The 18729-nt window shown below is 48.3% G+C and overlaps 1 protein-coding gene and 3 non-coding genes across 4 annotated transcripts; all 4 read right to left on the bottom strand.

Annotated features, from left to right (window-relative positions):
• Positions 1-4928: 4928 nt before the first annotated feature.
• LOC125943446 (uncharacterized) lies at positions 4929-5954 on the bottom strand. The gene has a single exon (XM_049662769.1). It carries the CDS (start codon positions 5952-5954, stop codon positions 4929-4931), a length of 1026 nt encoding a protein of 341 aa, XP_049518726.1.
• Positions 5955-6159: 205 nt separating this feature from the next.
• Trnak-cuu (transfer RNA lysine (anticodon CUU)) lies at positions 6160-6232 on the bottom strand. The gene has a single exon. It is a non-coding gene; the product is annotated as a tRNA-Lys (tRNA).
• A 153-nt stretch (positions 6233-6385) lies between these two features.
• On the bottom strand, positions 6386-6458 carry Trnak-cuu (transfer RNA lysine (anticodon CUU)). The gene has a single exon. It is a non-coding gene; the product is annotated as a tRNA-Lys (tRNA).
• Positions 6459-6611: 153 nt separating this feature from the next.
• On the bottom strand, positions 6612-6684 carry Trnak-cuu (transfer RNA lysine (anticodon CUU)). The gene has a single exon. It is a non-coding gene; the product is annotated as a tRNA-Lys (tRNA).
• Between the last annotated feature and the right edge of the window lie 12045 nt (positions 6685-18729).

Below are 18729 nucleotides of genomic sequence, written 5' to 3'. Positions count from 1 at the left end.
TCTGTGGGCCGACGATAGCTTTTATTACATTCTGCAACCTTCTGCCTAGAGCCTTCATGAAAATCTTATAGTCCACATTCGTGAGACTTATGGGCCGATAAGCTTTGACTGACAATCTCTTTACTGGGTCGTCACTCTTCGGAACCAAGACGATGTGAGTTCTTCGAAAAGACGGAGGCATTATCTGTTTTTCGTACGTTGCTTGAATTACGTTGTGTAGAATATACACTATGTCTCCTTTGAACGCTTTGTAAAAAGCTGCGTCCAGCCCGTCCGGTCCAGGTGATTTGCCGGAGCTTAACTCGTCGATTGCACGCTCCACTTCCGCTGCACTAATCCGCTCCTCGAGCCCAAGCTTGACTTCATCATCTAAGATAGGCATCAGTGCCAAAAATTCCGCCGCAAGGCCCTCTTGTACGTTTGACTCGTGACCCAGTAGTCCTTCGTATTAATCAACAAACGCTCTCTGAATAGTGTTGGAATCATAAGCAATTTCGCCCTTGTATTCTATCTCTTTTATCTCGTTGTTGACTGCATATCGCTTTTCGTCACAGAGGGACCGTTTTGTCGGCATCTCGCCCAACCACAACCGTTCTGTACGTGCTCGTATGACTGCTCCTTTGTATTTTCCTTTGTCCAACAGTTCTAATTTATTTTTTGTTTCTCTTATTTCTTTTGCAAACTGGCCCGGCTGCACACTTTCCAAACTGAGAAGCAAATTTAAGCGGCTATGAAGTTCTTTTTCAACTGAGCTAGCCGGGCTTGCGCTCCCTCCGATCGTACAAACATTTTTATGATCACGGTAGCTGCGCGACGGTAATTTTTTTTCTTTTCGCGGAACTAAAATGCAAAAGAATTGTTTCATACAATTTAACCCTTATGACTGGAGGACGATTACGAGGTTGCAAAACAATCCGCCCAACGTGGGGCTCGAACCCACGACCCTGAGAACCCACGACCCTGGGCTCCAACCCACGACCCGCCGCTACTGCATTGGACGAGTCTCATGCTCTACCGACTGAGCTAGCCGGGGTTTTTTTTCTTTATTGCCGATTGTGACAAGCAAAACAACAAAATACAAATGATAAAAACATCAGCCTACTTTGGCTGACGTAGGAGGGATTAAAATCTTTTCATGACAGCCAAGTCATCGAGTACAGAAATCCATTCGGGCGGTTCAGCTTGCGCCCGATACACTTCCCTAAGGGCCACAACACTTTCAATAAAGTTTTCGCGCGTCGAACGGACGTTAACATCTGCATGTCGCACTTGCATTCGCGTCTTCCACAGACTGTGGAGGCCCAAAAGCATGATTAGGTGAAATGGTACTTCCGCTTCATTTGCGATGGGCAAGAGCCTGATGCCATATGGATCCAGGGGAAAATCTTTTTTGACTGTTCGCTGGAGGACATCCCAATGAAAAATTGGGTCCCAGCAGTCAAGAAACACATGCTCTACTGTCTCAGGCTTTTTGCATAGCAGGCAGTTAATCGTCCATGAGACGAAAATCCCTTTTTCATGCAGCCACGTCTTAACAGGAAGTGTGTTAGGAGTGTAACTTAAAGAAAAAGGATTTCACGGATGGGTTAACCGGCATTCTCTTAACTCGCTTCAGAACATCTTGCCCTGGGCCTCCACGGTGAGGTAAACGATAAATAGGAATCGGCAACATTGTGTCCACAAGATTCTTATACAGATTTTGTTCCGAAACATTGCACAAGTACTCAATAGAAAAACGCACATGCAATAGCCGGAAAGAAAGTACAACCTCTCGCATGTACCCATTGATAGCCCCATACATACTCTCACATGATGAAACAACGATTTATGGGAGATGTCTCTGCAACATCACTTGGATAGCAGTCCTCAGAAATGTATCTCTTTGGTCACGGAGGAATATAAAACGCGACACAACTTGACGCAGAAATAAGTGCACAAGTCCAAGCCCTCCTGCCTTAACAGAAAGAAACAAGTTGGTACGACTGGTTCTCTCCCAGTTAGACGCCCAAATAAAAACTGCAAAAACGCGGTGCATCTTTTGAATACTGGTCCGTGTTGCACACAAAACATTCATAATGTACCATATTTTGGATACAAGGAAAAGGTTACAGACGGAGGCGCGCGAAAACATTGATAACTGCCTCCCCTGCCATGCATCTGCTTTCTCCCTCGCCCTTGACACTTGCTCATTCCAACATTCATTTGATTGTCGATAACACTCAAGAGGGACACCGAGATACTGCGTTGGCAGACAAGACCATCGCAGTCGCGCGAAATGATCGGGCATCGTTTCCCAGTCACCATGCCAAAAACCAGAGCTCTTATCCCAGTTTATCAGACACCCCGTTTGCTTGCAAAAATAATCAACCGTGCTGATCACTTCAGTAATACTCTCCCTGTTAGAACAGAATACTGCAATGTCGTCCGCATAAGCGAGAATTTTGACATGCGCTGATTCTAAACGAAAGCCTGAGATCCGTTCACTTTTGATTACAGCCAAAACAGAGTGGCTCTAGGTATGCCGCAAACAGAAGGGGTGACATTGGGCATCCCTGCCTTACTGACGAACGCACTACCAGCTTGTCTGAAAGGTCACCATTTACAATAATGCGCGTAGTGCAGTTTGCATACGCCATTCTGACACCTTCTATGATCACACGTCCTACGTTAGCGTGCTCTAGTATGCAAAAAATAATATCATGTGAGACGCGATCAAAGGCTTTTGCCAGATCTAGTTGCATCATTGCAATCCGATCCCCCAGCGCATCACAGCATTCCAATACCGTACGTGCGACATGTACATTCGTGGCAATGCTACGTCCCTTGATTCCGCAAGTCTGATGCGGTCCAACCAATTTCGTTATCACGCTCTGTAATCTCTTCGCTAGGACTTTCATGTATATTTTGTAATCAACGTTGGTGAGGCTGATCGGGCGATAGGACCCCACCAACAAACGCTTCTCTGGGTCATCTGATTTTGGGATTAACACTATGTGCGACGTGGTGAATGACAGTGGTACTTGCTTTCGCTCATACGCCTCAGTCAATACTCGTAACAGTAACTGAGCGACTATGGGCTTAAATGTCCTGTAAAACTCGGCACCAATCCCATCAGGTCCCGGAGTTTTACCAGTCTGTAGGTCTTCTATTGCACCTTCAATTTCGTTTTCCGTTATGGGCATCTCAAGACGCTCCTTTACATCGTCCTCAAGTCTTGGCAGGAGAGACAAAAAATTACAACAGAAAGCATCACCCATCTCTCTCGCATGGCCAAGAAGGTCGCTGAAGTACTCTTTAAATACCTGCTGGATTACATTAGCATCGCTTGAAATTTCATCACCATTTCTTATCTGCCTGATTTGTTTTTGGCAAGCGTATCGCTCTTCATCTGTTAAAGCTCGCTTCGTTGGTGTTTCACCGGCCCACAGTTTCTGTGCTCTTGCACGTATAACTGCTGATTTATACCTTTCAGTGTCTATTCTTTCAAGCTGGCTTTTCACATTCCTTATCTCTTTCGTATACTTCCCAGGCTCAGTACTTTCCATGCTTATTAAGAACTGCAGTTGCTCGCGCGCTGCTTTTTGCTCTTGCTTTTCTTTGTGTTGGTTGGAGCAGCTCTTTTCTATGGCTTTACTCTTTAGCCACTCCTTGAAGTCTTCCCACTGAACGGCAAAAATACTGGGCCGCTCCTCGAGCAGCTTCTGCATCTCATCTGCAATGCCCTTTACAAATCCCTCGTCCTCCAAAAGTTTAGCGTTGAATTTCCAGAGATTCCAGTTGAAGCGCGTACTTCTTTCTTTCTCACCAAAACTTGCGATCACCAGGCAATGATCGCTAAAAGCCACAGGTTCAACTTTGTAATCTGTGCAAAGGGGCACAAGCTCAACGGATGCGTAAATCCTGTCCAGTCTGGCATGGCTATCTCGTTGAAAGTGTGTGTATTGTGGTCTGTTCCCGTAGGTGAATATGCTGCCAATATCCTCTAAGCTATTGTCATGAACCAGAACGCTTAACAATTGTGCGCTCCTATCACGCACAGGCGTACCCTTCACTCGATCGGCAGCGGCACACACACAGTTGAAATCGCCCACAAGCAACAGCAGTTTGTCACGAACAATGTAGGGCTCTAGGCGGTTAAAAAAATCGCGGCGTTCAGAGTCAACATTTGGGGAATACACGCATATAATGCGCCAACATAACTTCGAAAAGGAAAAGTCTACCACAAGAAGGCGACCACTGGGGCAAGAAAAAATTGACTCCACGGTAATGCCTAAACTATTGCGGAGAAACAGGACGCACCCACCCGATGTTCCAACAGCATGGCAAACACAGACATTGAAGTGTGCACGAAAGGTGGACACCATACGCTCAGTAAATTCTTCGCTGTCAATCTTCGTCTCTTGGACGGTTACGATGTCCAGCGCGTTGTTAGCGAGAAGACGATTAAGTTGACATTGGCGCCTTCGTGCACAGAGGCCCCTGACATTCAGAGTCGCTACGCGTAATGCTACGTCCAGTTTCATCGCCATGCACTAGTAAAAGAGACCTGTGACATACATTGAACACCATACTTGGTCCCGCCGGAAGCACTGTACGCCGTCGCCCTTCCTCGGGTCCATGTGCAGGCGTCGGAAAAACCGGCAGGCATTCCTTCGCCGGCAGTTCCAAACCCGTGCACACTGTCTAGTGCATACACTTGCTGCCACAACCGGGGAAGAACCACACACGCACCCACTCACACCCGCACAGGAACACATTGCAAGACTACGGAGGCGGTTTGTCCGCCTGCCGTGTCTCGGCCGCTAAGTTGGGCCCCGGCTTTAAAGTAGAGCGCCGAATTCCTGGGGTTTTGGGCGGCGGCTCGTCACTTCCACCGCCTGGCTCTGGCTTTTTACCGACGAACTCCTCGTGGAAGCGCTTCCCAGCTGTCAGGGCGGCAGCCTCCTGGCTGAAATCCATGGTCTCAGGGTTCCTAGGCTCCACGTTGTCGGGAGTTTCGCTGAAACTGTCGTCGTATCCTCTAGCTTGCCTTCGGATTCCGGCTGAACCTCACGTTGCACTTCTACGGCCGCCGCTACTGCATTGGACGTCGTCGCACTATGCTTTGTCAGCGGCGTCAACGTAGGCCCATCCCGAGTCGCTGGTTGCCCAGTTTCACGGGCCGCTTCCTCCGCATCCGCCTCGTCCATTAGCAGCTCAGACGAGTCTTCACTAGTCCCGGGGCCAGCGATGCTCGCATAAGTGCGGGCACATTGGCCGTCTTCGTGGCCGAACCGTCGGCAGGCTCCGCAACGTGGGACCCGACAATCTTTACGGATGTGGGCCGTATTCCGACAGCGAAGGCATAACGGAGGCCTGCCTGGTACGACGACGAGCGCCAACTCACCGCTAACGTTGAGCTGGTGCGGCAAGTCGTCGAGTTTCACGCCAGCTTTCAATTTCAGTGTGACGAGCCTCGTTGTAGAGCCCTTCTCTGACACACCCCGCACACGCCAACGCTCCCGGGAAACTTCGGTAACTTTTCCGTATGGCGCAAAGGCGGCGCGTACGTCTTCGTCCGGCACGTTGTGCAGCAGCCAGTGAAGCTTGAGTCGCACGTCCTGGTTCGCCGGATCAATCACCAGGCAGCGGTTACCTTTCACCAGCAGCTCACCAACGCTGACAATCTTCGTTACTGCTTCAGAATCCTTGAGAGTAACGGCCCAGACGTGGCTCATCCGATACGCCCCCAGGGCGACAACATCGGCGAGCAGCTCATGCTGAGATAACGTGTCCCGGAAATCCTCGACCCGATACGGGCGGGCCCTGATATCAGCGTGCAAAAAAACAGTATTCACAACGAAACGCCCTGTAGGAAGTCCTGGCAAAACAACCGGATATGTACTTTCCTCTTCAGTAGCCCTGTTACCGCGGCCAGACATGGCCGCTGAAGCCGCTCCTACGGAACCCGTCATCGCACGTCCGTCACGCTCGGTGGCCGGAAGCAGAATCCTGAGCTAGCCGGGCTCGCGCTCCCTCCGATCCTACATACATTTTTATGATCGCGCTAGCTGCGCGACGGTAATCTTTTTTCTTTTCGCGGAACTAAAATACAAAAGAATGGTTTCATACAATTTAACCCTTATGACTGGAGGACGATTACGAGGTTGCAAAACAATCCGCCCAACGTGGGGCTCGAACCCACGACCCTGAGATTAAGAGTCTCATGCTCTACCGACTGAGCTAGCCGGGCTCGCGCTCCCTCCGATCGTACATACATTTTTATGATCACGCTAGCTGCGCGACGGTAATTTTTTTTCTTTTCGCGGAACTAAAATACAAAAGAATCGTTTCATACAATTTAACCCTTATGACTGGAGGACGATCACGAGGTTGCAAAACAATCCGCCCAACGTGGGGCTCGAACCCACGACCCTGAGATTAAGAGTCTCATGCTCTACCGACTGAGCTAGCCGGGCTCGCGCTCCCTCCGATCGTACATACATTTTTATGATCACGCTAGCTGCGCGACGGTAGCTTTTTTTCTTTTCGCGGAACTAAAATACAAAAGAATCGTTTCATACAATTTAACCCTTATGACTGGAGGACGATCACGAGGTTGCAAAACAATCCGCCCAACGTGGGGCTCGAACCCACGACCCTGAGATTAAGAGTCTCATGCTCTACCGACTGAGCTAGCCGGGCTCGCGCTCCCTCCGATCGTACATACATTTTTATGATCACGCTAGCTGCGCGACGGTAATCTTTTTTCGTTTCGCGAAACTAAAATACAAAAGAATCGTTTCATACAATTTAACCCTTATGACTGGAGGACGATTACGAGGTTGCAAAACAATCCGCCCAAAGTGGGGCTCGAACCCACGACCCTGATATTAAGAGTCTCATGCTCTACCGACTGAGCTAGCCGGGTTTTTTTTATTTATTGCCGGTCTTTGACAATTTACAGAGCACACACTAGAGAACAATAGCACAAAAATAACTACAAAACATATTGAAAAACAGAAAAGCCACCTGTCCTACATGGACTGGCGTTGTCTAATTAAAATTCTTTTAAAGCTGTCGAAGGTTCTAGCCTCGACAGCCAATCGGGTACACAATCTTGTGTTTTCTTTATTGCAATAAAGCGAGACATACTCTCTCGAAAATAAATGCGTGCAGGCCTAGCGTCTGGGTCGCAATGGTACCCAGCCATCCTCACCCGCCATAAACAGTGGAGGCCCTGGAGCATTATTAAATCGTATGGAACTCCGTCCTCATTGTTCATCGCTAGGTACCTTATCCCATGCGGACTCAATGGAAAATCCTTCTTCATTGTCTGTTTTAGGACGTCCCAGAAGTAGACACCTTCCCAGCAATGCAAGAACACATGATCTATGGTTTCAGGTTGCTTTCAGATCAAGCAATATGCGCCCCATGGTACAAGGAAGCCACGTTCTTCCATGAATGTTTTCACTGACAGTGTTCCTGAGTGTAGCCTAAAAAAGAATGTTTTTACCCCAGTAGGCACCTCCATTCTTTTCACCCGTTTAAGGACATCCTGTCCTGGTCCTCCACTGTATACCGCTCTGTACAATGGCACTGGGAATACAATATCGCATACATCTCTATATAACGTCTTTCTTTTCACGCCAGATAAATAATCGAAAGAAAAACGCACAGAAAGAAAGCGCACACTATCAACAACTTCTTTCAGATAGCCGCGAATCGTTCCTGGCATACTGTTGGTACTAACAATGAGTGCCGGCAAAGCGGCTCTTAACCTGAGCTGTAATACCGTACGCAGAAATGGATCGCGCACATCCCGAAAAAACAAAAATCTATTGACAAGCTGTCGTACAAAAAGATGCGCCAAGCCCAGCCCCCCTTCCTTCACCCGCCTGAACAGGTTTGTTCGGCTAAATCTTTCCCAGTTGGAGTCCCAGATAAAAACGGCGAACACTCTGTGCAATCTTTGCACATTTACTCTTGAACAAAACAACGTCTGCATGACGTACCACAACTTCGTAATGAAAAACAAATTACATACAGTTGCCCTTGCGAAAATGGACAGGTTGATGCCTTTCCACCTGTCTGCTTTTTCTTTTGTTTCTTTTATTTGGTTCGTCCAGTATTCCTCGCTCTGTTTGTAGCTATCCAAGGGAACACCGAGATACTTGGTAGGGGTTTTCACCCAGCTCACATTCGCAAAGTTGTCCGGGGCCGAGGACCACTCCCCGTGCCACAAACCGAGGGACTTACCCCAGTTCACTTTACTGCCCGTTACATCTAAAACTGTTTCACCACGCGTATTGTTTCCGTTACGCTTTCTCTGTTTGTACAACACACGGCGATATCATCTGCATATGCCAGGAGCTTGACTTCTGTGGCTGCCAAGCTATAACCGCGTATTTGATCGTTCTCAGTTATCGCCAAACACATCGTTTCAATGTAAACTGCATGATGTTAATGGGGGCCCCCAATGATTTATTCACAATTAAATGTGTTGTGCAGTTCTGATACGCCAATGCCACTCCCTCAGTGATGATGGCACTTACATTAACGTGATCCAGAATGGCAAACAAAATATCATGAGACACAATCAAAAGCTTTCTCTAGGTCAAGCTGGAGCACTGCGACGCCATCGTAAGTGAGGTCACAGCACTCGAGCACGCACCGCATCGTGTGAATATTCGAAAAAATTGACCTCCCTTTGATCCCACACGTTTGGTGGTCTGCGACGATTTCTTTGATGACGCATTGATGTCTGACTGCCAAAACCTTCATGAAAATCTTATAGTCGACATTGGTTAAAGATATCGGCCTATAAGATGTCACGAGCCTAAGTTTCGCCGCTTTGTCACTCTTAGGTATCAAGATGGTATGCGCTTTACCAAAAGAAGGCGGCAAAGCTTTGTTCACATACGCGTCGTTAAACAGGCCTGTTAGCAGGGGCGAAAGTTCTTTCTTGAAGGCTTTATAAAAACACGCGCTCAGACCGTCAGGTCCGGGTGATTTGCCATTGTTCAAATCATTTATTGCTTTTACGACTTCGTGTTCTCTTATAGTCCCTTCTAATCTGTCCTTCGTGTCGTCACTCAATCGCGGCATGCGACTGAGAAAGACCCTTTTGAACTCATCTACATTAGCCTTCTTGATATGCAAACAGTGACTGGTAATACTCTAAAAACGCTCGGCCTATGCTCTTATTATCTTCGACGAGTGTGCCATTCCACGAGATCTTATCGACATGATTACGTCAACCATGAGCTTTTTCAAGTCCTAGTGCCCTTTTGGTGGGCGTCTCTCCCGCTACTAATGCGTTTGCTCTTGCTCGCACAATCGCACCTTGATAGCGTTCTTTGTCCAACTGTTCGATTTTTTCTGTGATGGTTCGCATATCTTGCTGATACGCCCCTGGCTCTTCGTACTCCAGGCTATCAGCTGGTTAAGTATCTTTCGTAAGTCTCGTTCTTTCATTCCCCTCTGAAACTTTAAGCAGCTCGACCTTTCTATTGCTTTCATTTTTACCTTTTGTTTGAACCATTCCCATTTCTCTGCTATGGTTTCAGTACTTTCATCGCATACTTCCATAACGGCCTCATGTATTGCCTCTACAAATGGCTCGTCTTTTAGTAGTAAGGCATTCATTTTCCATAGGTTCCAGTTAAAAGATTCGCTCTTCTTCTTCATACCTATGTGACACATCACCAAGCAGTGATCTGAGAACGACACAGGTGCAACAGAATAACTGTGGCACTTTGGAATCATGTCCTGTGACATGTACAAGCGGTCTAACCGCGCATGACTACTGCCTTAAAATCGTGTATACATCACCTCCCGCTCCCCCTCCAGACAATCACATACATCGTCTAGTTCACTATCACTAATCAACTTAGAAAGTATGTGACTGATTTTATCTCGAATACCGGCATTATTTGATCGATCCCGAGCCCTCAAAACACAGTTGAAATCCCCCAACAAAATCATGCACTTATCACGGCTAATGTACTGAAAAAGATTCGAAAAAAATACAGCACGCTCTTCTACAACATTTGGCGCATATATGCACATAACTCTGAATTCGACTCCACCACAAACAATGTCGCAAACGACCATTCTTCCCGTCTGACATGAAAATACACTTTCAACCACAAGGTCGGGTAACTTCTTAATAAACAGGACGCATCCCGCTGACGTCCCTACCGCGTGGCTCACCACCGCATAATATCTGGTCGTGAAACGCCTCACCATGCTCCCGGTCTCCTCCTCCCCGTCTACCTTGGTCTCCTGGACAGCTAGAACGTCTATGTCTTGGTCAGTGGCCAACCGTAGGACTTGACTCTGCCTACGCCTAGCCGCCAGCCCTCTAACGTTTAGAGTTGCAATACTGAGTGACGGATTAGGAGCCATGACGATGATATGTGATGTTTCGTGGCGCAAGGGCCAGGTCTGGCCAAAGAGCGCCATGCAAGTGATTATGGATATTTCATTGGACAGTGAAGTGGAAAGGATTGAACATGGCTGTATATGGGCCTAAAAGCAGAGTCGCTGTACAGTGCGTAAAACATAAATGTATTAAAATTATGGCAATGGGTTTAAAGTGTCCTGTGAGACGTAAAACATGTTTTGAGAGGGTGATTTTCTAAAAAAAAATTTGTAAGTGCCAGTGGCACTGCTGCCTCATCAGAAACCTTGTGTGCAAGGCTTTGGAGGCACGTGCCATACAAATGCTCGTATCGCAGCAGTAGCCTCTGTTGAGAGGTCATGCTACGAATTTATCGGGCGTAGAACTTGTAATGAATCAACACCATGTAAGTAGTTTAAAAGTGATTTGCTGTTAAAAAATGAGTCCACATGAAGGAACATTGCTGGATGAAGAGGAACGTTCTGTTTGTAAGCTAGAGGAAAGTGCTTTTTTCTTTCAGCTTCTGATTCGCGGCACTCTACCAGGACATGTAGGACGGTCAGCGTCTCTCCACATTTAACGCAGGTGGGAGGTTCAGCACCAGACAGCAAGTAAGAGTGGGTCCCGTAGGTATGGCCTATCCTAAGTCGACAAAGAATTACTTCAGCTCGCCGTATTTTTGTTGTTGGTCGCCAATTATCCAACTGAGGTTTATTTATATGCAGCTTATTCGACGTTTCAGTGTCCCACATTTGCTGCCAGTACGTCCTAATTTTTCTGCGCAGAAAAGGCTTCAAGTCTGTCACAGGGACAGATATGAAAGTATTGCTAGCTTTCGCTGTAAGAGATGTGGCCATCTGGTCTGCTAGCATGTTCCCTTCGATGCCTCTTTGGCCAGGCACCCAGCAGATAACAATAAGCTGGTTAGATAAGTACGCAGTGCACAGAAGTCAATAAAGATCGTTCAGTACAGGGTTATTGTGTTCGCGGAGTGACATTAAAGACTTTACTACACTCAAAGAGTCCGTGAATATGATGGCATTGGGTAGATTGGTTTTCCTGATGCATTTAACAGCCGCTATTACTGCGTATGCCTCCGCGGAAAAGATACTTGTTTCCGGGTGCAAGACATCAGATTCTGAGAAAGACGGACCAACGGCTGCATAAGACACGCCTGCATGGGACTTCGATGCGTCAGTATAAAATTCCGGGCATGAGTACTTTAGCTGCAGTTCGAGGAAGTGCATTCGAATGTGTGCCTCTGGAGCGTGCTTTGTAACATGAAGAAATGACGTATCACATTTAATGAGCTGCCACTGCCATGGTGGTAAGAGCTTTGCTGGGGCTTTTAGATGAGGTTCTAAAAGTGGGACACCCATTTCATCACTGAGCTTCCTCACACGCAGTGAGAAGGGCTCCTTTGCTGTGGGTCGGTTACGAAACAGTGTGGTGCAAGTCATATCATTTATAGTATTGTGACACGGATGTTCAGGGTTTGCGTGTACCTTCAGAAAATATGCAAAGCTAGAGTATGACCTCTGCAAGGTAAGTGACCACTCGTTTGATTCTGCGTATAGGCTTTGTATAGGACTTGCCCTGAAAGCACCTGTGGCCAGGCGGATACCTAAATGATGAATCGGATCTAGTATCTTCAATGCGCACGGTGCAGCAGAGTGGTACACAACGGCACCATAGTCTAAACGTGTACGTACAAGACTTTTGTACAGGTCCAGTAGGCACTTCCTGTCGCTACCCCATGTGGTGTGGGACAGAAGCTTAAGGAGGTTCATTGTTTTCATGCATTTCGCCCTGAGGTACTTGATGTGTGGTATAAATGTTAGTTTTGAATCCGAGATGATTCCTAAGAATTTATGTTCACTGCTGACAGTGAGTTCATCTCCATTAATAAAAATACTAGGGATTGGCGTTGCGCCTCTCTTCTTGGAGAAAAGCATGCAAGTACTTTTCTGCGTGTTCACTTTAAACCCATTTTCATCCGCCCATCTAGATAACTTGTTTAAGCCAAGCTGGACCTGGCGTTCGCAGATAGCAAGATTGCAGGATTTAAAACCTATCTGCACATCGTCGACGTATACAGAGTAAAACATGTTGCGGGGAATGACTGTGTGAAGTGAATTCATTTTTACGACAAAGAGTGTGCAACTAAGCACGCCTCCCTGTGGCACACCGGTCTCTTGGGTGAATGTTCTAGACAAACTGTTGCCCACTCTTACACGAAACGTGCGGTCAGAGAGATAGCATTCGATTGTGTTCAACATGTTGCCACGGACACCCATTGTGGAAAGGTCCCGAAGGATACCTATACGCCATGTCGTATCGTATGCCTTCTCTAGGTCAAGAAATACTGAAAGAAGGAACTGTTTATGTATAAAGGCATCCCTGATGTTGGCCTCGATGCGAACGAGATGGTCTGTTGTCGATCTACCTTCTTGGAAACCACACTGGAAGGGGTCTAGAATTTTGTTATTTTCCAGGAAACAGATTAGGCGTCGGTTTATCATTTTTTCAAAGAGCTTGCATAGACAGCTTGTTAGAGCTATTGGTCTGTAACTACTGGCTAGAGACGGATCCTTGCCTTGTTTAAGTATGGGAATAACAATAGCTTCTTTCCAAGCAGATGGAATGTATCTAGCTGCCCATATAGCATTGAAAAGGGATAGAAGTGTATTTAGTGTTTCTGAGTGTAGGTGTTTGATCATTTCATAGATAATGCGATCACTGCCTGGCGCCGAGTTGTTGCAACAATTCAAAGATGCGTGAAGTTCAGCTAAACTGAATGGGCGATTGTATGCTTCATTTCTTCCGCATTTGCGTTCAATGTGTTGCCGCTCTGCGTGTTCTTTGAATCGCAGGAAAGTGCGTGTGTAGTTTGAGGCACTCGAGATTTGTTCAAAGTGCTCACCTAGAAAGTCTGCCTGATTTTCCAGGCTCTCTCCTTGGATATTTACTAGGGGTAGATGGTGAGACTGTCGGCCTTTTAGTTTATTTACCCGGTTCCAGACCTTTCTCTCATCAGTGTATGAATTAATGCTGGATATATACTTCTCCCAACTATCTCTCTTAGCTCGTCGACGTGTTCTTCTGCCTTGCGACTTTGCCTGCTTAAAATAATGAGATTTTCGGATGTTGGGCAGTCGCGTAGCAGCCCCCAAGTTTTGTTTTGTTTCTTCCTTGCCTTTTGACAATCGGCATTCCACCATGGAATGCGGCGTTTATAAGACAGTCCATTCGTTTGTAGGATGCATTTTGTGGCAGCGTCTATTATAAAATTTGTTAGGTAAGCCACGTCATTGTCAATATTGATACCAGAAATGTCCCTGTCTAAACGTGTAAGTTCTCCGAATAGTTCCCAGTTTGCAGAGTCAACCTTCCATTTAGAAAGATGTGGGGCGCATTCATCCTGTGTTGAAAGATTTAGGACTATCGGGAAGTGGTCACTTCCGTAAGGGTTCTTAATGACGCTCCATTCGAGGTACGGCAGGAGAGTACTGGATACTATGCTCAAGTCAATTGAGGAGTAGGTGTTGTGTGCAGCGCTATAGTACGTCGGCTCCTTCTTATTGAGCAAGCATGCACCAGATGAATAGAGGAAGTTTTCTATTAAGCGCCCTCTTCCATCGCAACGGGAGTCTCCCCATAGAGTGTGATGCGCATTTAGGTCTCCGACAACAATGTATGGCTCAGGAAGTTCATCTATGTAATTTTGGAATTCGGTTTTATGAAGTTGATAGTTAGGAGAAATGTATACAGAGCTGATTGTGATTAGCTTGTTAGACAACACCGCTTGTACAGCAACTGCCTCTAGGTACGTATGAAGTTTTAGTTCTCGACAGGCAACACCTCTATCGACAATAATAGCTGTACCGCCGGATGACACGACTGCATCATCACGGTCTTTACGAAAAATAGAATATTGTGGAAGGAAATTTGTTTGTGTATGTTTGAGGTGTGTTTCCTGAACACACAGCACCCTGGGACTATATTTGCGGATGAGTTCTTTAACGTCATCAAGATTGTGAATAAGACCCCTGACGTTCCATTGAACTATTTGCGTCATCATATTGAAATGATATTTGTGCTGTGTGCTTAGGTGTGCAATACCTTAGACTACAGAGCCCTTCTCAGGCCCCGTTATGCGCAGTTTCTCTTTTTTGGAGCGGTCGAGAGACGCCCGCCGCTCCATAGGCGCTGGATGCGCCGCTTGGCTGGAGGTTGTGTCCATCGCCTCTCCTGAGGCGCTGGGCATCCGCTCTTGCGAGCGGTGTGTTCGTCTTGAGGGTCTCGCCTCAAGAGGTGGGACCCTAGAGGCCACCAGCCCGGAGGTCGATGGCCCCTTGTTCTGAGATGGCGGAGCAGCGCTAGCTGCACCCGCCGAGGGGGCGGATGGCATCGCTGGCGGCTCACTATGCGTGAGCTGGACAGCAGCCGGTAGCTGTTGTGACGCTGCCCCCTGACGCGCCACTTCAGCAAAGCTGTTCTTTGGCAGATACGACACCCGCCTTCGTGCTTCCTTGAATGATAGATTCTCTTTTACTTTAATCGTCACGAATTCTTTCTCTCTTTTCCAAGACGGGCAGGACCGCGAGTATGCGGCATGCTCCCCATCGCAGTTTACACAGTGTAGAGCGTTTTCACAGGATTCGGATGGATGTTCGTGGGCACATTTGGCACAGGTGAGGCGGCCACGGCAGTTCTGAGAACTGTGGCCAAATCGTTGGCACTTAAAGCATCGCAGAGGATTTAGGATATAAGGCCTAACCCTGATCTTCATATACCCTGTCTCGATAGTATCGGGCAGGTTGCTTGAACCAAATGTGAGTACTAGGTGTTTGGTATTGATCTCTTTTCCGTCGCGCCTCATTTTAATTCTTTTGACATTGATCACATTCTGATCATTCCAACCCTCTAGAAGTTCGGCTTCAGTCAGTTCCATCAGGTCATCATCGGACACGACACCTCGAATTGTGTTCATAGTACGATGTGGGGTAACTGTCACCGGGATGTTCCCGAATGTCACTAGCTTAGGCAGATTTTCATATTCCTTCTTCTCACGGAGCTCCAGAAGGAGATCACCGCTCGCCATCTTAGATACTTTATAGCCTGCACCAAAGGTTTCCGTCAGGGATTTTGCAACTACGAAAGGTGACATAATTCTTGCTGTCTTTTCTGGTTTCTGGGAATGTATTACATGGTATCTCGGAAAATTTTCTTTTTGTCGTCCAAAAAACTGGAACACTTCATCGGTGCGCCCCCTTTTCTGGGGGCGATCGGGTAAAGCGGGGAAGGACCAAGCCATAAAAATAATATTCATTCGGCAGGAACGCCAGCCACCCACCATGGAGCCCAACAAGGGGACGATGTAGGACTTGTAAACACAAGTCCCACAAACGCCAGCTGTACGTTCTCACTATAACCAAATACGTATAACCAAGGGTGGTTATGACACACAAGGTTAACCCTCGCCGCCAGGAAAGTTAGAAGTAAATGGAAGAGAAAAGAAGACAGGAAAGATTAAAAGTGAGGGAGAAAGACGAAGATTGAAGAGAAGGACAGGAAAAGGCGACTACCGATTTCCTCTGGGTGGGTCAGTCCAGGGGTGCCGTCTACGTGAAGCGGAGGCCAAAGAGGTGTGTTGCCTCAGCCGAGGGGCAATGAAGGTCCGAGCACCCGGCATCGGCTCAACCCCCAGGATCCTCTTTTCCCCGGACACGGCTAAGCCACGCACGCCTACACGCGGGAGGGTCCAACCCTCGTGTTCACGGGTACGTGGTGGCGCAACTCACCAAACGCCTGCTGACGCAGACGCCCCTGCGGGTAGGAGCCATGATGAACTAGAGAATGAGGTAGGCCCGGAGCCTGGTGCTTACCCCTCACGACCAGCCGTCGGCTAGCCGTCTCCGGGACCGCCCGGTTTCTCGTCGTTATTTGTCTGCTGGGCTTTGTCCCCAGGCTTTCTGTCGGACGGAACGTTCGGCTTTGGTTTGAAGCTCGAGCGCCTCCCAAGAGGCGATTTCGCCGGCGGCCCATCACTGGAGCTGGTTGCCGCGTTGTCCTTGTCCTCGGCCTCATCACGGGGACGCTTGAAGGTGGCTCCGAGACTAGCAGCCCGGTCACCGTCGATAGCGGCCTCGCCCTGTTGCATCGCTCCATCGTCGTCGTCTCCTTCGTCTTCACTTGCGCCTTCTTTTGCATGGACAGCTTCCGCGTCGACCCGTGCCGGCGCAGTCACTTGCTCCGTAGTTCCCTTTCCCTTGGCGTCAACGCCCCCCGGTACCGACCCAGCACCTGTCGCTGGGTGCACAAGGTCTCCGGCTCCCTTAGCAGCGTCTTCGGTCTCGACCACATCCATGACGAGTTCTGCTGCCTCTTGACTCGCGGCTGGGCCAGTCGCGGTAGCGTAGGTCTTGACGCATTCGGTGTCAATGTGCCCGTAACGTCGGCAGCGGGAGCAGCGTGGCACCTTACACTCCCGCCGCACGTGCCCAGTGCCTTGGCAGCGGAGGCACTGCATCGGCCGACCGGGTACAGATAGAATCACACTTGTCTAGAGCAGTCCAGCGGCCGGCTGCGGACTGCAGAAGCGCCGCTTACCGGCAGTCGCTGGGTTCGAGATATGTTGGATTCAAGCGCCAAAAGCGTGCATGCGGCATGGCTTCTCGCGGCCATTGCTGTTATCGGCCTGTAGATTTTTTCACGAAAGTGGGTGGGCGAGATCTGCGCTTATTCGCTGCCTGCTTCGTCGCGTGCAGCCGGCGCCGCAGCTGATAACATAGCAAAAAATGCGTTTTACTTCGCGTCAGTCGTCGTTTGCGTCTATCACTTCATGTGCCAATTGGCGTTGACGTCACCATTCACCCAGACGCCGATGAATCATTCCCATTTTTTATCTTGAATCATGTGAAGTTCTCAGAGCCAGTGCATGCATTCCGTTGCACATCCACGCTTATCCCGGACAGCGGTCGTTCCACAAGCGACAGCAAGCAAAAAAAAGGAGAAGAAAAAAAGTAAGATAACTGACTATCTCTTATCAAATTTACAGGCTGACATCGCAGATAGGCCGCAAGTGCACATGCCGCGTGCAGGCCTTTTGGCGCTTGCATCCAACATATCTCGAACCCAGCGACTGCCGGTACGCGGCGCTGTTGCAGCCCGCAGCCGGCCGCTCGACTGCTCTAGACAAGTGTGATTCTATCTGTACCACCACCAAGGCAAACTCTCCGGCAACACGTATCTGGTGAGGAATATCTTCCACTTTCAGGCCGCTCTTCAGCTTGAGAAGAACAGCCCTCGTGGTGGAACATTTGTCTGCTACACCTTGGACACGCCACTTCTCTCGACTCACCTCTTCTACCTTGCCGAAGGCCGCCAATGCAGTCCGGACGTCTTCCTCGGCCATACCGTGCAGCAGCCAGTGAAGTCTGAGCTTCACCTGCTGATCCTGAGGGTCGATCACACATCGCCGCCCCTTCACCTGAAGTTCTTTCAAGGCCAGCAGGCGCTTCGTTGCAGCTGCGTCACTGAGGGTCACCGCCCACACATGATTAACTTGGTAGGCCCCAAGGCACACAATTTCCGGTAGCAGGCTCGTAGGCGTTAGGGCATCCCTAAAATCTTCGACCTTGTAAGGCCTCGCTCGTACATCACCATGCAGAAACACGGTGTTATTCACTATTCGTCCTTTTGGCAGTTGAGGCAAAATAAACTGGTATTCCGTTTCTTCGTCGTTGCTGTACCTGTTTCCGCGGCCAAAAGTAGCCGCTGTCGCTGCTCTTGAAGAGGCCATGATCCCACGAACCGTCACGCTCGGTGGCCGGAAGCAGAATGACTGGGCTAGCCGGTTTTTTTTTCTTTATTGCCGGTCTTCGACATACACAGATAACATATACACTTTACAATGATAAAAGCAATGACCGTCTTGGGTCCTTGCAAATAGTTGAAATCACTTGATCGCCACTAATTCATCCAATACATGTATCCATTCGGGTGGTTCTTTTTTTGCTCGGTAAGCTTCACGCAGATACAGCATGCTTTCCTTAAAATGATCTTTCGCAGGACGAATATCTAGCCTCTCATGGCGCACATCCATTCGAATCTTGCAGACGCTGTGTAAACACAGTGCCATAAACATGTCACATGACTTATTTGCGTTTTCAGTTGGCAAGAAGCGGATGTCGTATGGTGTAATCGGCAATTCTTCTTTCAACGTTCGTTGTAGGATGTCCCATAGGAACACCGCATCTGAACAATCAAGAAACATATGCTCAATAGTTTCTGGTTGCCTGCATCTCAGGCAGTTCACGGACCACGGTACAAAGATTCCCCTT

Source organism: Dermacentor silvarum, chromosome 2 (assembly GCF_013339745.2).
Source record: "Dermacentor silvarum isolate Dsil-2018 chromosome 2, BIME_Dsil_1.4, whole genome shotgun sequence".
Classification (NCBI taxonomy): domain Eukaryota; kingdom Metazoa; phylum Arthropoda; class Arachnida; order Ixodida; family Ixodidae; genus Dermacentor; species Dermacentor silvarum.
The sequence above is the reverse complement of the archived record's forward strand: the minus strand, read 5'-3'. Positions and strand labels throughout refer to the sequence as shown.

What these genes read in the sequence shown, in the direction of transcription:
- LOC125943446 (XM_049662769.1), bottom strand. Translation starts at nt 5,954, where the DNA reads ATGACGGGTTCCGTAGGAGCGGCTTCAGCGGCCATGTCTGGCCGCGGT.